The sequence below is a fragment of the Colius striatus genome, chromosome 6 (genome assembly GCF_028858725.1).
Source record: "Colius striatus isolate bColStr4 chromosome 6, bColStr4.1.hap1, whole genome shotgun sequence".
In the NCBI taxonomy this organism is placed as follows: Eukaryota; Metazoa; Chordata; class Aves; order Coliiformes; family Coliidae; genus Colius; species Colius striatus.
The window spans coordinates 14966023-14989445 of NC_084764.1; the positions used below are offsets into that span (position 1 = coordinate 14966023).

A 23423-nucleotide genomic window follows, 5' to 3' on the forward strand; every position below is an offset into this window, starting at 1 on the left:
GAAGGCCAATGACATCCTGGGATGCATCAAGCCAGCAGATCGAGGGAGGTTCTGCTCCCCTTCTCCTCTGCCCTGGTGAGGCCTAACCCGGAGTCCTGTGTCCAGTTCTGGGCTCCCCACCTCAAGAGGGAGAGGGAACTTCTGGAGAGAGTCCAGTGGAGGGCCACCAAGATGATGAGGGGACTGGAGCATCTTCCTTATGAGGAAAGGCTGTGGGAACTGGGGCTGTTTAGTCTAGAGAAGAGGAGGCTGTGGGGGATCTCATTAATATTTACAGATATCTAAATGGTGGATTTCAGGAGCTTGGGGCATCCCCTTTTTCTATTGTATCTAGTGACAGAACAAGGGGTAACGGGAAGCAGCTGGAACACAAAAAGTTCCATTTAAACATAAGAAAAAACTATTTTACTATTCAGGTGAGAGAGCCCTGGCACAGGCTGCCCAGGGAAGTGTGGAGTCTCCTTCTCTGGAGGTCTAAAAAACCTGCCTGGATGCATTCCTGTGTGACCTGACCTAGGTGGACTTGCTTCTGCAGGGAGGTTCAACTAGATGATCTCTAAAGGTCCCTTCCAAACCCTACCATTCTATGATTCTATGAGGACCACTTAGCGTGGATTTTTAAAATCATACCTTGGTCTAGATTCCAGCAGTGCAACCGTGCACGGGTGCTGAGCTAACAAATGTTGGTGTGTGCAACACTTCTGTGTTCCCTTAAGTAAGAATGCAATGCTATGTAGCCACAGAAAACCACTTAGAATTTGACTTTGACTTTGCCTTTTCTGTGTTAATTGTGGTTTGGTTTTCCTATTTACATATTTACTTAAATAAAAATATAAATATTTTAACAAGCTATTCATAGATAACATAGCATTGTACTTGATTTTTTCCAGACGCAGTTGTAATAGGTCATACCATCTCTGCAGGACAATCATCATTGTCCTGTGATGCAAGTATATTGACACTTCCTAGTTCTGTAAATATTATTTTTCTCTGCAGCCAAAGAACAAATAACTATATTTTATTGAATTATTTTGAGATATTCATTTGATATCTTTCTCTGATGAACCCTCCTAGTGAAAGAAAGGATAACTCATGTCAAAAACAATGCCTTTACAATAGACCTTTTTTCCCCCCCAAAAAAATCTTAAAAACTAAAGACAGTCACATTATTTAGAATGGGTAATCATGAGAGGAAAGATGTTATGAAAAGGGAGGTCAGTCCCTGTTCTCTGCTTGAGGATGTTTCTATCATTATTGCACACTGTCACCCAATTTAGTTTAGCTTTTTGACTGCATTCTCTTTCACTGTAAAACATGCTGCATTAAGTTTATTTTCCATTCATCGGGAACTCTGCACAGTGTATATGACTCATCCACCTGTCTGCTTGGTGTTCTTTGGATTAATTTATCTCTCTTTGAGCCCATGTTTTTTCTCATGCTTTGTTTGTCTCTGAGGCAGTCATATATAGAAACAGTTTGCACTGACATTTCAGGTAGCATGACACCGGACTTTGATAACTAGTTGGTGTAATTAAACTATGCTTCACAAATGTTTATTAAATCCCTGTGGAGACTTGGCTGTCATTTTTTTACCTCTCCTCCACTCAGGCTTTCCTGTAAGCCTTTTGTCTTTATAATACGATTTCTGCCTCAAGACAGATCTTTCACTAGGAAGAAATATATGAAATAATGAAATGAATCAAACAATGATAATTAAACAAATCAGATCAATAATTTACTCATGCCTTTTTGAATACTACTTATTGAAATATTTGAAGCCACTTGCTTGGTTTTTGTCCATTAAAACTATAGAATGGATATACTTACATTTTAATATCAGGTTAGGAAATCTACTGATTCGTGTTGCTCAACAGTGAAAGAGATTTGGTTTTGATAAAACACTGGATAGCTGCATCTCAACGTAAGGTCTTGAAGTTCCTGTCTGAAGATGCTGTGTGTAATTTTTGTCTATTTTAACCATGTGAAAATTTTTACTAAATCTAAAGCTTCTGTTTTGTTGATTTACTGCAACCCATCTTTTGTTTTCTTTTTAGGCAGAGTGAATTCTCTGTGATGAAACAAGTCCTCCTTAGGCTCATTCTTAGAAGGTTTCAGCAGCAAGTTGGTGTTTCATTGTGGTTCTGTGTGGAAGAAGGAAAATGACAGTAAATCTGAATGGGGAGAGGCTTACTATCCCGTATCAGGAGATATGACCTCCTTATTAGTTTGAACACAGCTCGAGTGAGTCTATCCTGAGGAATTTGTGTGCAAAATCAAGATATGCTGGAAGGAGTAACAGAAGAAAATAAAATTCTGCATTTCTTTCATTGTGTTCCTGGCAGATACAGATATGTAAAAATGTAAGGGATGCCTCAAAACCTGAAAACCACAAAAAGGTGATAACATTTGACATAGAATTTGCCATAAATCTTAGTACTTGATAGAAAAAAATAGCTGATAAAAATGTATGCAAAAAATATTTATCCATTTGCATGTAAATGTAAATATATTACAGGATTCTGACAAATATTCAACTACAAACATTTTAAATGTCATATTCTACAGTTCAGGGTCTGGTTTAGGTATTCAGCCTGGCAAGAGGGGGGCAATAGAAGCTTTTTTATTCCTTTTTTCCTCAAGGAGATGTAGACATGAGCAAGCACTAGCAGAAACGGTATCCAGGGGTAACTCAAACAGCTGCCTGGTGCTGCTGTTAGTGTGCACCAGCCTGTCCACACCAGGGCCCTGGGCCTCCTGAGAATGTTGTAAAGATATGGACAGGGTAAGGTCAGATGCATCTTTCCATGATATTTCCTGCTCAGTAGGACAAACATCTTTAGATTAAGGAAATCATAAAGCAATTTACCATGAACATCTTTTTAGTGGGTTTTTTCTTCTGTAATTCACTGATAGTTTGGATAAGTTTCTTGCAGGAAAACAGTAATCACTTTCTTACAGGGAAGTGTGAAAGAGGTTGTAAACAGCTACAAAGTAGAATTTCTTAGTCTAAAATGCAAAGTAAAGGTAATACCTGATTGAAATAAGGGCAGATTTGCATAGGATATGTGTAAATCAACCCTTAAGCAACTCTGACCTATGTGAGAAATTATCTGAGTTTCACCATTATTTAGGAAAATAAACTGTAACTTCCAGTGCCATAGCAACATAACGTCGATTTGTCTCTTTCTTAAAAGCACAGCAATAAGACATGCGCAGTTGCAGTTGTTCTGTAGAGTTATTGAATTTATCTTTTTATCTTGCTGTGCCACAAATTCTTTCCTGCAGCATAGCCAAAAACACACCTTCTCTAATAGATTCTGGAAAATATAATTATTAATTGAATATCTCTGAACATGAAAATTTTTGCAAAATCTATAGGTAACCACTTCAATTTTCTCTGGGACAAAATAAATTGATTACTGTAATCACAACTTTATAAAACTCTAGCCTTTTGATTCAAAGAAAATTTTGATATTCTAAATTTGATATTGCTCCACTTTGGAAGATAAACTTTGCAAAAATTTAATGAAATACTCAATTTGGACAACTTTTTGTTTAGGAAAGATAAACAAATGGTGCTCTGAAAACAAAGCATACTCCACAGCACTGAGCAGATGTTGTTTGCTAACAGCAGTTGTCGGAACTCACAAAAACTCCAGTTTAAATCATCACCTGTGAAACTCCAGATGTGCAGGTCTAGAAAACTATTCTGGGTCTATGAATTAGTGTTTTCCAGTGTCAAGGGTCAAACCCTTGACTGTATATTCTTGATCCACACATTAATGTCAAGGGTTGTTGAGTCTCCTTCTTTGGAGACATTCAAAACCCACCTGGAGGAGTTCCTGTGTGACCTACTCTAGGCGGCCTGCTCTGGCAGGGGGATTGGACTAGATGACCTTTAAAGGTCCCTTCCAACCCTTAAGATTCTCTGATTCTGTGAAAACATAATTCAATAACTTTTACCTTGGACCTTATCTGTGACAAGATCTGAAATCACATGTAATTTAAATACATTATCACAACACAGGACATTTAAATAAACTCAGTCTTATAGAAAAAGATTCACAGAGAAGAACAGTTCCTCTGGAATTTTCTGTTACATATTATTTAACAATTCCGTTTTGCAATCTATTGTGCAAATTGACACTAATTGTAAAATGCATAAATACGTTTGCACACATATCTATGTCTTACATTTATACCTTCAATATCGGTAATGGGATTAAATACATTTCACACATATTTATTGTAACTGTAGATTCTTTGAATGACAGAAGGACAAAAAACCCTCTGCTTTTCTTACTGAGCCACCGCTTTTCATTCCTGTTCACTGACATAGTTTACTTTCAAATCAATTGTTTGCCTGCCCTAGTTATTTCAAGGGATTGTTTCAGCCTGGCCTCTGAAGGGATGCTTTAATATAATGTGAATTCCCTTCTAAGACTGGTGAGATGGGGAGGGACAGGACAAGTGTGAGAGGCACCAGGAATATTGAAGACGTATGGAATATTTGAAGACAATCAAAACAAAGGACAGAAACGCTGTCACAAATAACATCACCGAACTGAAAGCAGCTGGGAATATAGAGATTCAGTATTTGCATGAAGACAAATGTAGACAAGGCAATGCAAAACAGTAGGTCTGAAAAAAATGCTTAATGTAATTCATTCATACTGAAATACTGAAACATGATTTCTCATATTGTTTTTTTATGGAACGCAACAAGAATCAAAATGCTGCTTCGTGTACCAATATACAGGACTCTTTGCTTATTGTTTGAACTTATTTTTTACTCTTTTGGGTATTCTAAAGCACTTGCTGACTTTCTCATAATTTGTATTCTACCATTAAAGTTCTAAAAATATTCTGGTGTAAATAAGATCTAATTCTTTAAATTTTTAAATTCTGGCTCCACTAAATTGTCAATAGTATCATAGGATGGAGATATTATAACATATATTTTTTAAAGTATTACTAAAATTAAATTTAAATTTCTTCTGATTCTAATTCATAGCTCGTTTTTATTTGTAAGAAAAAGAGGAAAATAAGGTTTGACAAAACTGAGTCTCACCAATATTCTATACTGGTTCTGGCATAGTGACAGTTCCACTGTTAGCTTTCCAGCCCTTCCTCCCCAGGCATGTAGCGCTGCTAGGGATTGTTGTGGCCCTGCTGCAAACTGGTATTGCTGCTTCATTAGGAAGTGATTATTTGTAAGTCAGGAGACACGAAGTTTTGACAGTCCTGAATTCTAATGAATGAAACATAGGCATAGTTTTCTAATGTGGATACCATACTCGGTGTTTGATACACATACACCCCGGAACTCTTGGCAGCCTGCTGCTCTGCAAATTCTGGCTTTATCATAGGCTGAAACATTCAGGGGAATGGTGTAAAACCTACGATGAACCTGCAGAAGCTGAGAAATCTTTGTATGTCTAGGACTCTCATAAACATGAATACACATAATCTGAGCACTTTATGATTTAGACACTTTGTCAGATAAGTCCACAGGTTGCTGTTACAGATGTAACGGATAATGGAAATGCAAATAGTTACATTCTTCATACAACTTTCACTGTTGGATTAAACACTTATAGAACATAATGTCACTTACTATTATTATTTCTATTTTGACAATAAATGAGGACTGAAATTAAGGACAGCAGTTCATAGTTCCAGAAATTGTACATGTAAGTTTGAGATCAGTCAAACTGCTGAGTTTTCTAGAAAAGTTTTCTATGGAAGAGACTTTCACACTGACTTTTTTTTTTTCCCCAAGCTTACAAAGGTCTGAAGCACAGTAAACAGTTCTCAAATCTAAGGCGAAGTATTCTGCATGTGAATACAGTTGGCAAGGAGCATGAGGTTACTGTTAAAAATGGAGAGGTCAGATATTTAGGAATGAGATGCAACTCCTGTAAGAGCAGGCCTGAAAATATTTAACGTCAAACTATATTCAAATCAAAAGCAATTTCATAACAGTTCTTACATGTTTGAAGCATTAATTTATGGTATTTTCTTTCCCTGTCTCCACAACTGGGCTGTCACTAGTAGTAAGTGGAACTGAGCACGCAGAGCAAACACTGAATAACTGTTCACTAACAGGCCAGTGTTTGATATGATCAGAGTTTAATTCCTTTTTATTTACTGGTCCTATAATCTTAGATGAGTTAGTTTTCTATTCCACTGCTAGAGAACAGCTTTCCTTTGTAGAAATTCTTTCATTTTTTTATGAACCAAAATCTCCTCTCTTCTCTAATGTCAGTCATGGGCTTTCCTCTCTATTTGGTTTGCTAAATAGGATTATCATCATTAGCTTCTTAGCATATTCCCTGCCCTCTCTCCTTCTACATAAGAATTACTGCTTCCTTAACTACTTTGATTTCTTTAATTTTCAGAACCATCCCCAAACAGATACTTTAGTGATTCATACGTGTTGTGGTTTAGGCCCATCAGGGAACAAAAGACCACGATTAGCCTCGAGTACCGAAGACCTGAGGATTGCCAAAGGGCAGGGAGAGCTTAATTGCCGCTTAAGGTCCAGGACAAAACAGACCAGGTACTCGGCTTGGGGAAGAAAAGAGAAAATAATTTAATGCAACACCAACTAAAACATAACCATACACCCCCAAAACATAACAAACATAAAACAACACAGAATAGTACAACAATGAAGGGTCCGACCAGTCCTTTAAGAACACCTTCTTGCCACACCTCCCCTCTTCCCAGGCTTAGAGCCCTGATTCCGGTGGTTTTACGTCCTCCTCCCACCCTGAACGGCCCAGGGGGGGCAGGCAGTGGGGGTTTCAGTCTGTCTATTCCTGATAGCTTCTGCCTTTTGCCTCTCCTCAGGACAGATGGGCTCCGTACCAGTCCTCCCTGCAAGTCCGTGGGGTACCTCATACACACGGCAGCCCTGCACGGACTGCTCCAACGTGCAAAGGCTGTAGCTCCTTTCTGTCTCTTGTGTGGATCTGCTTTGTGGCGTGCAGGCTCTCCAGCACAGCCTGCGCCATGGCCGTCTCCCCACACAGTCCCTCGCCCGTCTGGGTGCACTCACACGGAGCTGCTGGTACCTCTCAGGTCCTGCCATGGCCCTGCATGGGTTGCAGGGGTATAGCCTGCATTCTCGCCACGGCTTGCAGAGGGTCTCTGGTCTAGTGCTCCTCCGTCCTTCCTCCTTCTCTGACTGTGGGGTCCGTATCGTCGCCTCCACCTTGTATCACTCTTACACCTCCTACCAGCACTTCAAATTCCCATCCGTAAATAGTGATCGCAGAGGCGCCAGATTGGCCTGGCCGGGCCGGAGGTGGGTGTGAACCCAGGAGCCGGGGGAGAGTCCAAAAACTCTTTATCGGATCTTTACTGCAACCCGCTCCCCGTTACCAAGCAAAAGCTGCTCCTTGCTAAACCATGACAATATGATACACTTAGTTGTCAGGGTAGCTGGATAGGTACCAGAGTCCTTTTAAAATAAACAGTGTCTTCCTTTTTGTTATGGTGTTGCTGCAGCAGCAGGTTTTACAAACTACACACAAGAAAAGCAACTGCAGGAATTGTGAGAACCAGCTTTCAAGAAGCATGCAGTCAGATTTCAAGGGAAAATAGTGATTGTTGAGTCTTCTCAGTAATTCCAAACAGTGTGGGAAGAAAGCAATCCAGATTATGGAATGCTTCTTCACAAACTCTTGACTGGAAGAGAAGAAAAACCTACCAATTTCAGTGCAACAGAGCAATTCACTGCTCTTCAGTTATTTGATAGTTTCCTAATTCAAAGATTTGGGGATCTAATCAGGCAACTGACCCAATATCACGTCAATCAGAGACCATATGCACATACCAAATGGAAAGACAACAAACCTTGGGGTGTCTAAAACACACAGATGTCCTCTGCACAGATGAATCACGGTCCTGTCTATTCAGATAACACTTAATATAATTAATACAACATAGAATTGGTTTACGAGACAGTCACAAAGAAAACAAAGGACTATAGTGTTTACAATGGCCTGAGCAGTTCTGCCTTTGAAAGAAACTCTTTTTACTGTTTGGCAGCAGAAGCATTATGATCAGAATGACTGCAATTTTTCTTACATTGCATTTTAATGCAATTAGTTGAGCAAAAGGAACAGCAGGTAGGAAGCCATACTTGATCTTTACGGAAATACACAGAATGCATTTTACACTTCTCCACCAAAGAACAGTCAATTCCAATTGGTGCCAGTATTTTTGTGTGGAATTGTTTGGTGGTGCGTGACTCAGGTGCGGTCTGTAAGAGTATCTGTAAAATGAAACATATTTTAAACACAGTATAGCAGTTTAGGGGAATAAAATATGTGGATTGATTATAATGCAGGGATTTGTTCAAGGTAATTGATTCCTGTGCTGTTTAGAGAGGCTTTGTGTGAAGGTTTGGTGTCTTTCCTAGCCTAAATCCAATCTCAGACTCATAATTTTCTGAAATGGCTATATATTTCATTTCTCCTTCATGATTCTTCTATCTGTAAACAAAATAAAAAGAACAAGTGAATCAGAATAAGGAGAACAATGATGCGGTTTCAAGTGCAATATTTTCCAAGGGTAAGCGGTTCTAACAAGGTTATTGCAGTATGACACCGCAGCTTGTGAGTGGCAGAAACCACAGTCGATCTCTGAAAGAGAAGCAAAGTCTATCAACCCCTCGGAGCTCCCCGGCAGCAGCCGTTTGTGCCCGTTGGGGGCAGCGTGTCACAGTCACGCCCTGGAGCAGTTTTTCAAAGCAGCTGCCGAGGGCTATCGCCCGTTTTCTGGCGGGGCGACATTCCGGGCCGGGGTGGCCTGGGGCGGGCCGGTCCCACTGGCGGAGCGCCGGGCCGTGTGGCGGTGGGGGGCCGCCGGTGCAGCAAGGAGGCACTTGGTTCCACAACGCGCAGCTCTTCCTTCGCCCGCCCTCCTTCGCTCTCTTCCTCCCTCCTTCCCTCCCCCTCCTTCCCTCCCCCTCCCCCTCCCCCTCCCCCTCCCCCTCCTCTTCCTCCCCCTCCTCCTCCTCCCTCTCCCTCTCCTCCTCCATTTATTTATTTAGTTTATTTTATTGCATTTATTTCTTTATATTCACGGGAGTAATAAAAATGAGAAAACCCGAGCGCTGCTTTTGGCTGCTCTCCACCAACCTGTCAGTGACGCAAGCAGAGACTACTTAAAGGCAGATTAAAGACAGCAAGACATTAAAAGCCAACCTCCCTCCCTCACCGCTGCGGGTTCGCCGCGCCGCGCCAGGAGCCGAGCGGGCCAGGCCGGTGGCGGCCGCCGCGGAGCTCCGAGCCCAGTCCAGCCCCATCGGGCCCAACACAGCCCCACCGAGCCCAGCACAGCCCCGCTGGGCCTAGCACAGCCCCGCCGGGACTCGGAAGGGCTGCCGCCTCCAGCCGCCTTCCCGCTATCGGACTGCGGGCAGTGGAGAAGGGCTGCTTTGTCAGGTTTTTTTCCCTCCCACCGCAAAAAAAAAAAAAAACCAAAAAATCAAAACCAAAACAAAAAAAGTAAGGGAAGAGAAAGAAGGAAGGACTAAGTGAAGAGATCCCCTCCGCTTGCCAAAGTCTTTGTCTCCGAATGAACAGCGATGGGGGAATGGACTATTCTAGAGAGGCTACTGGAAGCTGCCGTGCAGCAGCATTCTACCATGATAGGGAGGTAAGGGCTACGAGGGGGCTAGGGGGGGCATGGGGGGGATCCCCGGGGGCATGGGGGGGTCCCTCTCAGTCCGAGCGGGCCGGTCCATGGGTCGGGGGCACTGGACGGCTCCTGGCTGTGCGGGGCACCTCGCACGGGTCTCTTGCAATGTGTGCTTGGAGTGCGTGTGCGTGCGGCACCGCAAACGCAGCCGGCCTTGTCCCCCAGGAGCCGCGGGGCAGCGAGTGGTCATCGCGGAGACCCCGCCGCCGCCGGGGTCCCGCATCCGGAGAACCCAGTGCCGCTCCCTCCCGTGCTTTCGAGGACCCCAAAAGCGCATGTGATTGCTTTTGCACCAGAGGGAGGTCGAGGCGGGCGAGGATAGCCCGGGATTTTTGACATCGAAGCGGATTCGCACGGCTGCACATGGCCGCGCCGAGGCGATGCCGCGCCGACTGAGCATCTCCTGTGTGCCGTGCCGCCGCCGGTCGCCGGTGCCGGGCAGCGGCGGGAGCCCGTGAAGGGCCGCAGTCCGGTCAGCACTGGACAGCTCCCGGTCGCGCGGCGGCGGCGGCGCGCACTGACGGGCTTCTCTGTTCCAGGATCCTGCTGACGGTGGTGGTGATCTTCAGGATACTCATTGTGGCCATTGTAGGGGAGACGGTGTACGATGACGAGCAAACTATGTTTGTCTGTAACACGCTGCAGCCAGGCTGCAACCAGGCTTGTTACGACCAGGCTTTTCCTATTTCTCATATAAGGTACTGGGTGTTCCAGATCATCATGGTGTGCACACCCAGCCTTTGCTTCATAACTTACTCGGTTCACCAGTCTGCTAAGCAGAGGGAACGGAGGTACTCCACTGTCTTCCTCACCTTGGAGAGAGACCAGGATTCAATGAAGCGTGAGGACTGTAAGAAAATCAAGAACACGATTGTCAATGGGGTGCTGCAGAACACTGAGAACTCCACCAAAGAGGCAGAACCAGACTGCTTAGAAGTGAAGGAAATCCCCAATCCTGCTATCAGAACTACAAAATCAAAGATGAGGAGGCAAGAAGGCATTTCTCGATTTTATATCATCCAAGTGGTCTTTCGAAATGCCCTAGAGATTGGATTCTTAGTGGGACAGTATTTTCTGTATGGATTCAATGTCCCTTCCATGTACGAATGTGACAGATACCCTTGCATTAAAGAAGTAGAGTGCTATGTCTCTAGACCCACTGAGAAGACTGTATTCTTGGTATTCATGTTTGCTGTCAGTGGGATTTGTGTGGTGCTCAATTTGGCAGAACTGAACCACTTGGGCTGGAGAAAGATCAAAATGGCAGTGAGAGGAGTACAGGCAAAAAGGAAATCCATATATGAAATCAGAAATAAGGACCTGCCAAGAATGAGCATGCCTAACTTTGGCAGGACTCAGTCAAGTGACTCAGCTTATGTGTGAGGCTGTGACAGAACCGAAACACTATTCCAGGTGGAACAGATCCAGATACCATTAGAGAAAGGTACATTGCTTAGGCAAGCATTTTATCAAACCACCAAGAAAGCCATTAAGGTATTGGATCTGCACTTAACTGAACTAGCTGCAAAATGCAATTCTATGTAAAAGACTGAAAAAAACCAGCTATAAAACCATGCTTGATCTAGCCTTACATCACAGCTACTATTATTCCTACTTTTCTTTCTAATGATTGGGTATTACCTGTCTGTGGAGTGGCTTTTTGGTTGTCATTAGGATAAGTTTACAGTTTGGACAGTCTGACTTATTGTTGTAAACATATAGAATGTTAGTATTAAAAATCTACAAGGATGCTCTTCTCTATGGGGTGGTATGGGGTAGGGGAAACTGTTGCAATGTGCAGAAGTAAGTGTGTTTTAAATGGAGAGTAGTTGCACTGTTAGGAATCTGACCACAGCTCAGTCAGGATATCTGCGTTCACCTGTCTCCCAGATGTCTTACATTATTTTGCTTGTCTAAATCACAGAGTTTATTCCTGGTATGTATTACTAGCTATTTTCTATCATAGTTTGTGCATCAATTAGTTATGCTAACCAATAAATGTTGAATATAATTTTGCCATTTTTTGCTTGCCTGTCCACACACACACCCCAGAGACCTTAACCATCTTACATTAGTTGTGTGCAAAATATATCAATACATTTCAGTTCATTCTCTAATATGTGCATGAATAAGATGGAGTTGATTCATGCCAGCCAAGTTATGTACTTACCTACAATCACCTATGATGACACATGTACCAAAGGAACAGAGTTCATTGCTTTTTAACTGTGAATATATCACCTTCTCTCTGCTCTTATATAAATAAGTGCCATACTTGAAACATCTAACTCTGTACTTAGTCAAATGGTTGTCTTGGGATACCAGCTGGAATAAAGTGATTTTTACTCTCCCTTGTTTATTTTATGCTATATGTTTAGTCATTGCAATGGTGTAAAAAGCAGCTAATATCTCTATTGATAAATAAAGTACTTGCCTTTTTTTTTTTTGTAAGCCAGAGATATTTTTTCTTCTTTATTATTTTATACAATTGTAGAAACAAACAGGGTCAAAATAATTTACTTACAACAACTATTCTTCAGGGTTTAAAGTGTCTTGCTGATATTCTAATCTCTAAGTGAAAAAACCTTGGAAATCAGGACTATTCATTATGTCTGTTTTCCTCCTTAAGCAAACTTTCTGTTTTTAAAGCCTGATCCAAAGCCCACTGACACCAACAGCCTTCTTTCTGCTGACACAAAGGGCAACACAATTGGCAGCCAAGGTCATGCTGGCAATAGACAGAATACATTTACACATAAATGTAACAATTGCAGCTTTTCAGCAGGAAATCCAAATAGTAATCTCAACTTTTCTGCCTTACAACTGGTTCAAGAAATATACTGTTCATGTCCCATCAACTTAATGGTAAGCCACTGGGGCAGTCACAAACAAATCTTTCTCAACAGCACCCATTTTAACAGGGATACTAATTTTATGTACGGACTTTTTTTGTTTTATTTCCACTGAATTCAACAGAAAATATCCCCACTGGCAACAGTAGGAGTTGGATCAGGACTGAAAAAAACATATAAGTACATTCCTAATTAAGTACTATCTGCCCTTTAAAGAAAAGGGTCAAATGGTGCTGGTATTTGAGTATACTTTATAAAATAAGAAAACAACAGGGGCTCAGAGTCACTAGCGGCCTTTTGATTGTATTTTATTTCAAGCCTGAAAATTGGTTTTATTGCATTTTGGCTCAGAGATAATGCATATCAATCTTTTCCTCTTGGCTTACAGTGAAAATCTTAACATTCTATTCTTGTGGTTTGCCAGCATTGTCAGTTTAAAAAATGTCAATTAATTCTTAGAAAGTCTATTCATTATCACTTATATCTGTGGTCTTTTTTCCTTGTACTGTGAAACACAAAAAGACTTTGAGATGTGTCATGTTTGTAAAGATTTTACAAATGCTTTTCCTTATGTGTAAAAAAGAACTTTTTTTTCAATTTGATTATAGAAACCTCTAAAGATGGATTTCTCAAATGATTCTTTGCAATATAAATGCCACTGATATTGTTAGTTGACTGCATGCTCTCCAGAAAACTGCATGTTATTTTTAGGACAACATGGCAGCTAAAATCTCCATCTGCAATTTAACAAGCTTCTGAAGATTATTATTTGAAACACAAATCCAAGTCTGATTTTCATTTTACAGAGTCCTGGAATAGTTTTCAAAATATCATTTTGAATAGATATAGAAAGGAAAAATGTTGCCTGACAGTCATTGCTTTAATGTTGAATAAATGTGAGATGGTGTGCAAAGGGCTTGATCCAGTGCCAATTAAAGTTGAAGGAAAAAATCGCCTACTGAATTCACTGGGCTTTGGTTCAGGTTCAGCATAATTTCCTCTTAGACAGAAGCCCTAACGCAAGTTATCTCCAGCAGCTACATAGCAGTTTTCAGTCAAACTCTAATGAAGGTGCATGACTTGAAAGTTGTAAGGTTTTAATACATTAAAATTCTTTAGGTAAGACCAAGGGAGTATCAGTTTATAATAGTCAGTGCCAGTTCATTTCATTATTTTTGTGTAGTTGCATGTTTTGTACCTCCAGTAAGCTGGTATTCATCAGAATTTTTGTAAGAGAAATATATCATGAAATATAAGTGTTAATTTATGCAACAGGATCAATCATAAAGTAAGCAAACAGAAATACCATCCTCCACATTTACACTAAATAGAATATGATGTTTCATATTTCAGAAGAGAAATGAAATGGTGTTAAGAGATCAGTTGTTCTAATCTTCTTTTTCAATTGTTATTCATCATTTCCTACTGATTACTTATTTGTCATGGACAAGAAAATTATTGCAAATGCTTCTTTTGTCAATGTATCATGTGAGAGTCGTATGATTAATGCTAATGAATTGTTTGCATGAAAGCTGACTACTCATTTACAGAATAAATGCTTTAAAATTGTCACAGCAACGGAAAAGTGTGTTAACTGAAGAGAACTGAGTGAACAAGTAGCTGAAGGACACATTACTGGCCACTTAGGTCTTGTTTGTACCTCAGAGTTCATGTTTATTTTATTAATTGTATACCCTGTTTTGTTCTAGTGAACAATGTTATATGTTATCATATGTGCAAACATAAAAATTATATTCACTAAACTCCTATGGAACACTGCAATAAAATTTCATACACAGTTCTGTGAAATTTTAAAATTTACATAAAACCTGTGTGAGTTTCAAAAATAGTTTATGTAGGGGTTTTGAACCATTTCGCTAGATGTGTATAAGTTGCAGTCAGATTATAGAAAAAGTTTTTTTTTTTTTTAAATAGGATTTTTTTTTTAGTAAAGAAAACTAGCTGTATTTTTACATGGGGAAGCCAAAATGACTGATCACCATTCATAATCCAGTTTTAGAGACCATTGACTTTAAAGAAATGTAAGAGTTTTCATCTTTCTTAAGGAAAATCTGAAGAGCAGAGAGATCAACTGAAATGAATGAGTCACAGAAATGGTGAGAAGTATTTTATTTTGTTTTACTCTGAAGAAGTCAGAATACTCAGACACTCCAATGCAGACTCAGTGCTTCTGCTGTGTTAGATCTAATAGGGTAAGACATTGCTGCTGTGTAGAACCATAGGAGAAGATACATGCGAAATGTTAAGGTTAGATGTGAGGAAGAATTCTTTTCATCCACATCTAAAAGAATACATTCCTTGTAGGAGACTGTCACTGCATCTTTCTGGCTTTATTCTATTTGAGTATAAATGTTCCATCTGATTCTTTCAGTGAAATGGGTCAGAAGCTTCTGTTTGGTTCACAAGGATAAAAATGGGAATAAAATAATCAAGACAAATGAGGAGAAAACAAGCATAGGTTTTCCTCATTTACAGACTGTTCTTGTTCCTTATCAGTTCAATGATGACACTGTTTTTTCTAGGATCAAGAAAATCACAGCTGGTAGAAAACTCATTATTTCCTGATGTTATCAGGAGAGACAATACTCTATTTCTGTGTTGCACACACATCCCTGGACATTTTTGGATACTTCTCCCAGAAATTCTATTCTATCGCAAGCTTTCAGAAAACATAATAGGTTATAATCAGCTACTAATAGTAGGTTCTAAACCCCATCATCCTCTCAATGAAACTCTGATAATACCTCTGTGAAGAAACTGCACTATGAAGTGCTTCATATTATGTCTACTAAAATGTACTAAAGAAGTCAATTGTGAGTCAGCAACCCATGAAATTTTCCAAACAAAATGATTCTGTAAGCTCAGATACAGAGAACTCCATAGTATTGTATTAATAATAAATCATAGTTACATATGTATATATAGAGCTAAGTATATGCAAGATTATTAAAATAATTTGACCTAAATTGTATAATTGTATTACAGCTTGAATACAGAAGTCCAATATCCAGTATTAATGCATGGCCTTACAACTGTGTGCAATGACCTGACCAGGTATTTAACATACAGAAAAGTCCCAACCATCATCCTTTCCTGTGAAATTCTGGCTATATGAATTAGTTTAAGAAGTCTAACTGAGCAGCTGTGTATCTAAGTTATAATTAGAGACTTGCCTTGGTTGCATTAAAATCTATTGCTGTTTTCCTAGTGGTGACTGAAATACAGGATGAATCAGATATATAGCCTGTGGAAACCCACATATACAAGACTTTCTGATGTCTTCTTAAAGTGAGAATCTCTCCTGTATTGGACAGAATGTGAAAGTAAGGCAATTTTCTACCAATTTACCTCTTTTTGTGTATGCGATGTGTCAAGACAGGGAAGAGTTACCAGTACCTGGAAAATAATTAATATATCCTAAAGTGATTAACCAATTCCAGACTTCTGGTTTCTCTCACTGAAAATAGTATTTGCTGAATATGATTGATTTAAAAATATATTTTGTAGTACATAAATATGTAATCTGTTAACTTTAAAAAAAATGAGGAACACTAAAGTAAATAATTATTTACACCCATAAAGCAGTATCATCTCTGGAAGAGATGACTTCCTTTTCAATGCTTCACTTCTTTGTAAAATCTATAAGTTTTGGGTTTTTTAAATTAACATTGAGCAGGGATTTTATAACCTATTAGAATGACAGGTTTTGAGGAGATAAGGAAGCACATATAAGAGCAAAACTGGGAAAAAAGTAAGGATTTGTTGGTATTAAGGAAAAACAGGTGGGCTATGGACTTTATTTATTATGCGGTTTAGGGTTAAAACCATGGTCTGAACACATCTGTGAGCAAGTATACAAGGTTCTTTTCATTATGTATTATGTAAGCAAAACAATTCTATAAATTATTTGCAACTATTTTCCAGCTTTTCTTTGGAGAATCTAAATGGTGAATTACACTGTCCAAAGCCACGGTGAAAACCAATGTCCCTAACTTCACCCCTAGAGCTAGTGAATTTAACATATCTGGAGGTATTTGGAAATACCACAGGTATCATTTTGCCATCAGAAAATTTGTTCATCAGAAAACAGATGGTACTTGATGGATATCTATCAGACTTAGGTGGAGCGGTCAGACCTAAAGCTTTACATTGAGTGACTTGTGATGCATTATTAAAGGAGTTACTGCACGGTCAGAAAAAGTTAAATATCAAGGGGCTTTCACATTTGTGCCGCAGGTGATGTACTAGAGTTTCAGGTGTTTTGAAGACAGATAATGTCTGTAGGAATTTCTTTTCTTTTTCCTTTGAAAAAAGAAACGAGAACCTGCTCTAGCAAGGTTCTTTGTGCAAGAATGTGTACCATCTATATACGTACAGCTTCTGTAGGAGGAGAGTGTCAACATCTTGACATTATCAAATGTCCACAAGCAAGTGTCCTTGAGTAATATTTAGTTTACATACACGTAATGTATTCAGCTCTTTAGCACCATTTTCTTGTATGCAAGTAGAAAAATAACTTGTAAGAGCAAGAAAATAATTTGTTGTATCTACTATATATTTGTACTAAATTTCCCCAAGTGAAACACTTATGTTTCTATCTCATGAAAGTAATGAGATTTCTGTACTTGTAAAAAGGGTGGAAAGATATTTCTAAAGAAGAGTTAACATTTAAAATTTAATTTCACAGCTTCTTTAGTTGCTTTTTTTCCTTTTTTTTTTTTTTATTCTCTGTTGCAAGTTTCTTGATGTATTCTTTAATATTCTGGATTTTTTTGGATTGTGTCTCTGGAGTTATGTAATTTTTCTGTCTTTTTCAATGATTATAATTGAGAATCTGCACATATTTATGATATTGTAATTCTTGAAGAGTATTAGAAAATACAGATGTTTGGGGTTTTTTTGCTAAATTTGCATGAGGCAGATAATTCTATGTCATTGGAATTGTACATTTTGGTTAAGAAAAAAATCCAGAAGGTTTTTATTTATCACTTTATAACTTCATTTTCAGAAATTATGTCTGCTGCTTTTATTAACGTAATTTGTATGTAAGTGGAGATTGGAGATTTTCTTTGCCTTCAGCTATGCGCTGTGCATCTCAGATTTTGGTTTACTTTTAGACCAGCAAGACTATAGCATATAAGCAAACAAGGGAATCACAATGCTTAGTAGGATGTACCAAAAAGTATGTGAATTTCAGAGTTATATTGATTTTATAGATAACATATACTAAATGAAATCAGTGTTTATGGTTTAATCACCCGTAAATGAACAGATGTTGTATATAACCTGCAGTCTAACAAACAGGCAGTGTTAGTTAGACTGATTTTTTGTTTGTTTTAAATTCATTAATTTTAAAATTTCTAAAATGATTGTTTAAAAATCCCTTAACATGATCCAAAGATTAGAACATAACTGTGAAATTACCCCATCTTTACTGAAGCACAAATTATAAATACATCTGTGTTGATGAAAGACTGCTTTGCATGTACTCTTCAACTTTGTCTAGATGGCATTCAAGGAAGAAAGGACTTCAGTTGTACAATATTTGTTATACTATGATAAGAGCAAAGACAGATAAAATATTTCTAGTATGTTTCTTGAATTTGGCAGCATGACTCATTAACATTTCTGTAGATTGTACAGCTGAATCTTAGATTATTAAATAGAAAATATTCAGCCCTGCTGTTTGCTCAACAACTTGACCTTTCTACTATAAATTAATGCAATATTTTGAATTCACTTTAAACTAATTTAACTTTGAGGGCTTCCTGTACTCTTTCATGAAAACATATCAGGAAGAAGCTAGCTTGTCAGCATGAGCATATGGTTATCTAAATATAGCCTATTTTATTGAAAAGGTGTCAGATTCAATGCATTGAAACTGTCACGTCATTTGAATAGCAGTTTACACTTTGCAGTATTACGGGGTTTATAGCGATACACTGTGCCAAAGAGCTATGCAGCATTGGATATTTGATTCCTCTCAGTACTGAAAAGTCTATGAGTTCGTTCTCCATTTGTTCCAATGACCTTCTGCTTTGAATAAAAGAGAAAAAAGGTACCATGCCAATAGCATAATCAGAAAGTCTGGCTGTACTAAGGTCCCTGAACGTGCTGTCTTCTAAACAAATGTGTGAGCTTCTAAACCAAAAATATTAAATTGGAACTGTTTTTAGACTGTCAGTCCTAGTCAAACAGGACTTCTGCTCAGAAATTTCCCTTGCTACTCTACTGTAACACCAAGACTGAGACTGTAGGGCTGTGACAACTACTGTAAGGTTGCAGCACTCCTGTGTGCAAATTTGTAAGTCTAATTAGCACCTGAGTGACCACTGGTCAAGTCCCCGTGTTGAAGATGCTAGATGGCTTGCATATCTGTTAAAAAGAGCTAAACCTCCTCATTTTTATTTCTTTTTTATTTGCCAGCATCATTCCATGCAACTGCCTACCACGAGGTAAAACTCTCATTCAAACAACTGTGTTTTCTCAAAGTTTATCCTAGGACAGTGGATCATATTCTCACAGGAAATAAAGCCACAAAACTGGGTCCAGTCTGTCAGCAACATAAGCAAAACCAAGGGGGAGAGAGAGAGAACAGGAAGAGTTGGCTTTGCCAGTTTGCTGCTGCTAAGGAGAAGTGGGGAAGGAAAGCTGTGATTACTGCTTGTCCTTGTCTTCAGCCCTGTCGTCACTTCTCCGTGAGGGCTGTCACCTCGTATATGCAGCCATTCCCTGGACCTAGCAGCTGCACCCAGCTCTGTAGTTGTACCTGTTCTGTCCTGCCTTCTGGTGCTTTTGTAGGGACTGTAATGGGCCCAACAACTGACAAAACCCTTCAGGCAGTAGCTCTTCTTTGTCCAGGAATAGTTTCACTACTCTTCAGCACAACGTCAAGCATTTTTATTGTGCAAGACAGCTGCCTGTAATATCATGCACAAGGCAACTCTTGATAATTCATGTATTCAATCCATAGTACCAAAAAAGGGTTTAACAAACATAAGAGCTTTTTAATGAAATTAAAGCTGCAATTTTTCAGTTGCTGAGAGATATACACAACAAAGTTCTTTATGTTGTATCATTCATCCAGAAATCCTAGCTCATTATAAAATTAATACATATTTCAAACTGAATTCTACCTAAGAAAACATGAAAGTACTTCTGTCAGTGCCAACTATAAATCCTTACACTTATCTGAAGAAGAACTTATTGTCACATATAAATTAGAGTGAAGAGAAATTAAAATTGAGGGCAACATTTTCTAAAAAGTTCCCCTGTATTTTAAAATAAAACACTACATATAAAAAAAATTTACTTTATTTCTGATAAGCATAATATGCAATGGTCCCCTCACTCATTTTTAATACTTTTTGTAAAATCTTCTCCTAGCACTCAGCATATTCAGAGCTCCAACGTAGCTCAACACTCAAGATGAACATACTTGAATACATATATATCCTTCAGTGAAAAAAGATAAAAAAAAATCTTCCAAAAAAGAAACATATTGTTGAGCTTTTTCATAAAACAGAATGTGTCAAGAAAAAAAAAAAAATTAAAGGTTTTAAAGAATTTGAAGAGTGAGTTAAGATATTCATTAAAAAACTATTTAACACACTGTTAGGTGAATATATATTGTGTTGGATCTGACAGCCCTGAGAGGAGCAAGGCTCCATGCCCCAGGTTCAGCTGAGTATGTATACCCAGTAGGCACATGCACACGGTGCACACACATGTACATCAAATATAGACATGGCTGCTCACACAGATCGGACACACAGAGCACACACATGGACCTCCTCTGTGGGAGGATGGTGCACTAGTGGAATACATATACATATACATACACATACACATACATATACATACACATACATATACATATACATATACATACACATACACATACACATACACATACACATACACATACACATACAACCTCCTCTGCGGGAGGATGGTGCACTAGTGGAATACATATACATATACATACACATACACGTACACATACACATACATATACATACATATACATATACATATACATACACATACACATACACATACACATACAACCTAGATCCCTTTAGGAGACACTTGGTCTGCCCAGTAACTACCCCTGGTTCCAAATCTCCCCAGTTGCTGTCACCTGGACACATGAGCTGGCCCCTGAGGCTGCAGTCCCACTCCAGTTGCTGGTAGAGGTCCAGCAGTCACACAGATACACACATGCACATGTATACACATTCAAAGCTGTCTGGGAGTCCCCTGGTGCCCAGCTGTCAACCCTGCAATGGTCCTATCCTTAGAGACACACTCACTGGCTTGTTTCACCTCTAGAGACACCCAGACTTCACAGTCTCTCCAGCAGAAGGCTGGAACTCCCTGACCGTTTTGGAAGGCTCCTGGTGTGATCTCAGATATATCTATGTGATACCCTGCAGCTCTTCAGCCACTTTACACACTCCCCGCCTAGTCTGATTGCCTTGATCTTCAGTCAGACAGTCACTCACATACCCTCCACTTGCTGACACCTGGGCCTCTGAGCCCTGGTCCCAGTACTATAGTTGTCACTGGCTTTCTCTCATGTCTCTCCAGTCACTACCACTCAGGCATATGGTTCTCCCAACCCATGGTCTGGCTCCAACTGCTGGCACCCCCAGGCCTGTACACTCAGTAGAGTCTCTCACCCAGGAAAGAGTGAGAAAGAAATTTAAAGAGAAGCTAGGACAGTTTGAGCTAGTAAGGTTCATGATATGATCAGACAAGCATAACAACCAGAAAACCACAGAGAACTGGCCACTTTGTTTCCTCTTATCCCTATGCTTGTTCCTCCCTAATTTATATAGATCCTTCCTGTGTAATCACCCTTATCTGTTTATAATGTTACTTTTACCTCTATTGTGGTCTCTCAACCAATTCATGCTATTTAATACTGCTGTTCCAGTCACGCTCTTTAAACTATCAGATTCTATTTTTTTTCTGACAACTAATTGTGTCTGCTTGTGAGAGAAACATGGATGGTATTAAAACATTACAGGTCTTCCAAATAAGGTGGTCTTGCCTATAAAATAACCATGGGATGATATGAAGCTAGAATTTGGTGAAAGCTGCAAAAATTAGCAGCTCTATAACATGAACCTTTATGGTCAGACCAGGAAAAATGTACCTTGGAAATCTTAGTTCTCAGTTTGAATGGATATAATTATCCTCTTTACCAAGAAACTTCTATGAATGTTCTTTGTAACATGTTTGACAAAAATTCTAACCTGCTTAAATGCCTGTTTTATTCTATCATTAATTGCTGTAAAAGCAGGCAGAAAGCAGCGAATGGAAGAATGGACAGAGCAAGCTATTAAGCAACATTTCTACCAATACTTAGTTCTGTGGAACTTTTATATATATCAAAATAATTTTTATTCTGTGGAACTCTTTATTTATTGAATTTATTTGTCTGAATTTTGACTAGTGTCGAAGAAGAAAAGTTGTTAGACCTATATTGCAGGAAAAAATTTGAAACATATGATGCATATCCTTAATATTAATATGAAGTTAATTCTGATTTGTCAATCAAATCATATGTTGATAAAAACAGAAGAATAGAACACAATGCTTTACCATATATATAACCCCTACCATTCTATGATTCTATGATACTTTTCATATTAAATGTAGCTATCATTCATAAGTGATTATTTTGTGAAAATTTACACTTATATGAACCTATTGACTTCCTGCTGGTTATGTATGTGCATTTGGTCCAGTGATTTCATCTGATGTCACTTAAAGTAATCAAATTATTTTGATAGGAAAAATCCACATAGAGAAAAATGCATATATCTGTATGAATTAATTTAAATATTACAGGATGGAGTGTAATGATTGAACATCCCGTGTTCTCTGGTGAAAAAACAGGTACCAGATGGTACGCATAGCAAAATATTTGCTCTATACCTGTGGGTTTTGAAATAAAATGCAACCTTCCTAACATCTGGCATGCCACCTCAGGACATCTGAAAGTCCACAAAGTGGACAGATATTATCAGATAGGAGATGGCTATGTTGAGTAGATTTAATCAGAATTTTATATAGACAGTGGAAGGAAATAGCTAGGAACATCAACAACATATAGAAAAATACCACTTCCATGCAGCATTTTATATCTAATTTGTAGATTACTGGCTGTGCAATACTAACCTTCTTAGAATAGCTTCAAACGTCATATATAATTTATTCTGTAGTTTCGATTGCTAGACAGAGCACTGAGAGTTATCTAAAGATGTGTTGACATGCTGGATTATTTATAAGTAATAAATACTTTTTTACAATCTCCTAAGGGAGTTGTCAGAGAAGAACTTCAGCAACCTACATTATCTTTTCTTTTTCAGTAGGGTTGACATATACAACGTTATTTTTCTAACCCATATATGTCTACATGCACCAGTATCTTAATAGGATTATCTTATGGAATGATATGTATACATAAAGTCCTATTTGAATTACTGGGGAGGTCATGTTTATAGTGCACAATACATTAGTAGGGAATACTGTAGTGACTGCTGGGTTTTTAAGATGGCACAAAGGATAACATGGTTATAAACGTACCCATATGAGGTGATATGAGGTGATATTTAGCAGCTACCTGAAATATGCATTCTCTTTTAAATGCTGTAAAGCATTTCTTCTGAATAAAGAGTGCGGGAAAAAACCCACAAACCTTTTTTTATACTGTGCCTGAGCTGATGTATTGGATTGTCTGGTTAAAAAATTTGTAGCCAGAAGTGTGAGAAGAGTAAGCAGGCTGATATCCACACTGAATTGACTTAAGATCCCCATTTCAAA

General features: G+C 38.9%; 1 protein-coding gene across 1 annotated transcript; it reads left to right on the forward strand.

Moving 5' to 3' along the window:
* The first annotated feature begins 9601 nt into the window (after positions 1–9601).
* Positions 9602–11097, forward strand: GJD2 (gap junction protein delta 2). Its single transcript, XM_061998363.1, has 2 exons — positions 9602–9672; positions 10254–11097. Exons 1-2 carry the CDS (start codon positions 9602–9604, stop codon positions 11095–11097), a joined length of 915 nt encoding a protein of 304 aa, XP_061854347.1.
* Positions 11098–23423: the final 12326 nt, after the last annotated feature.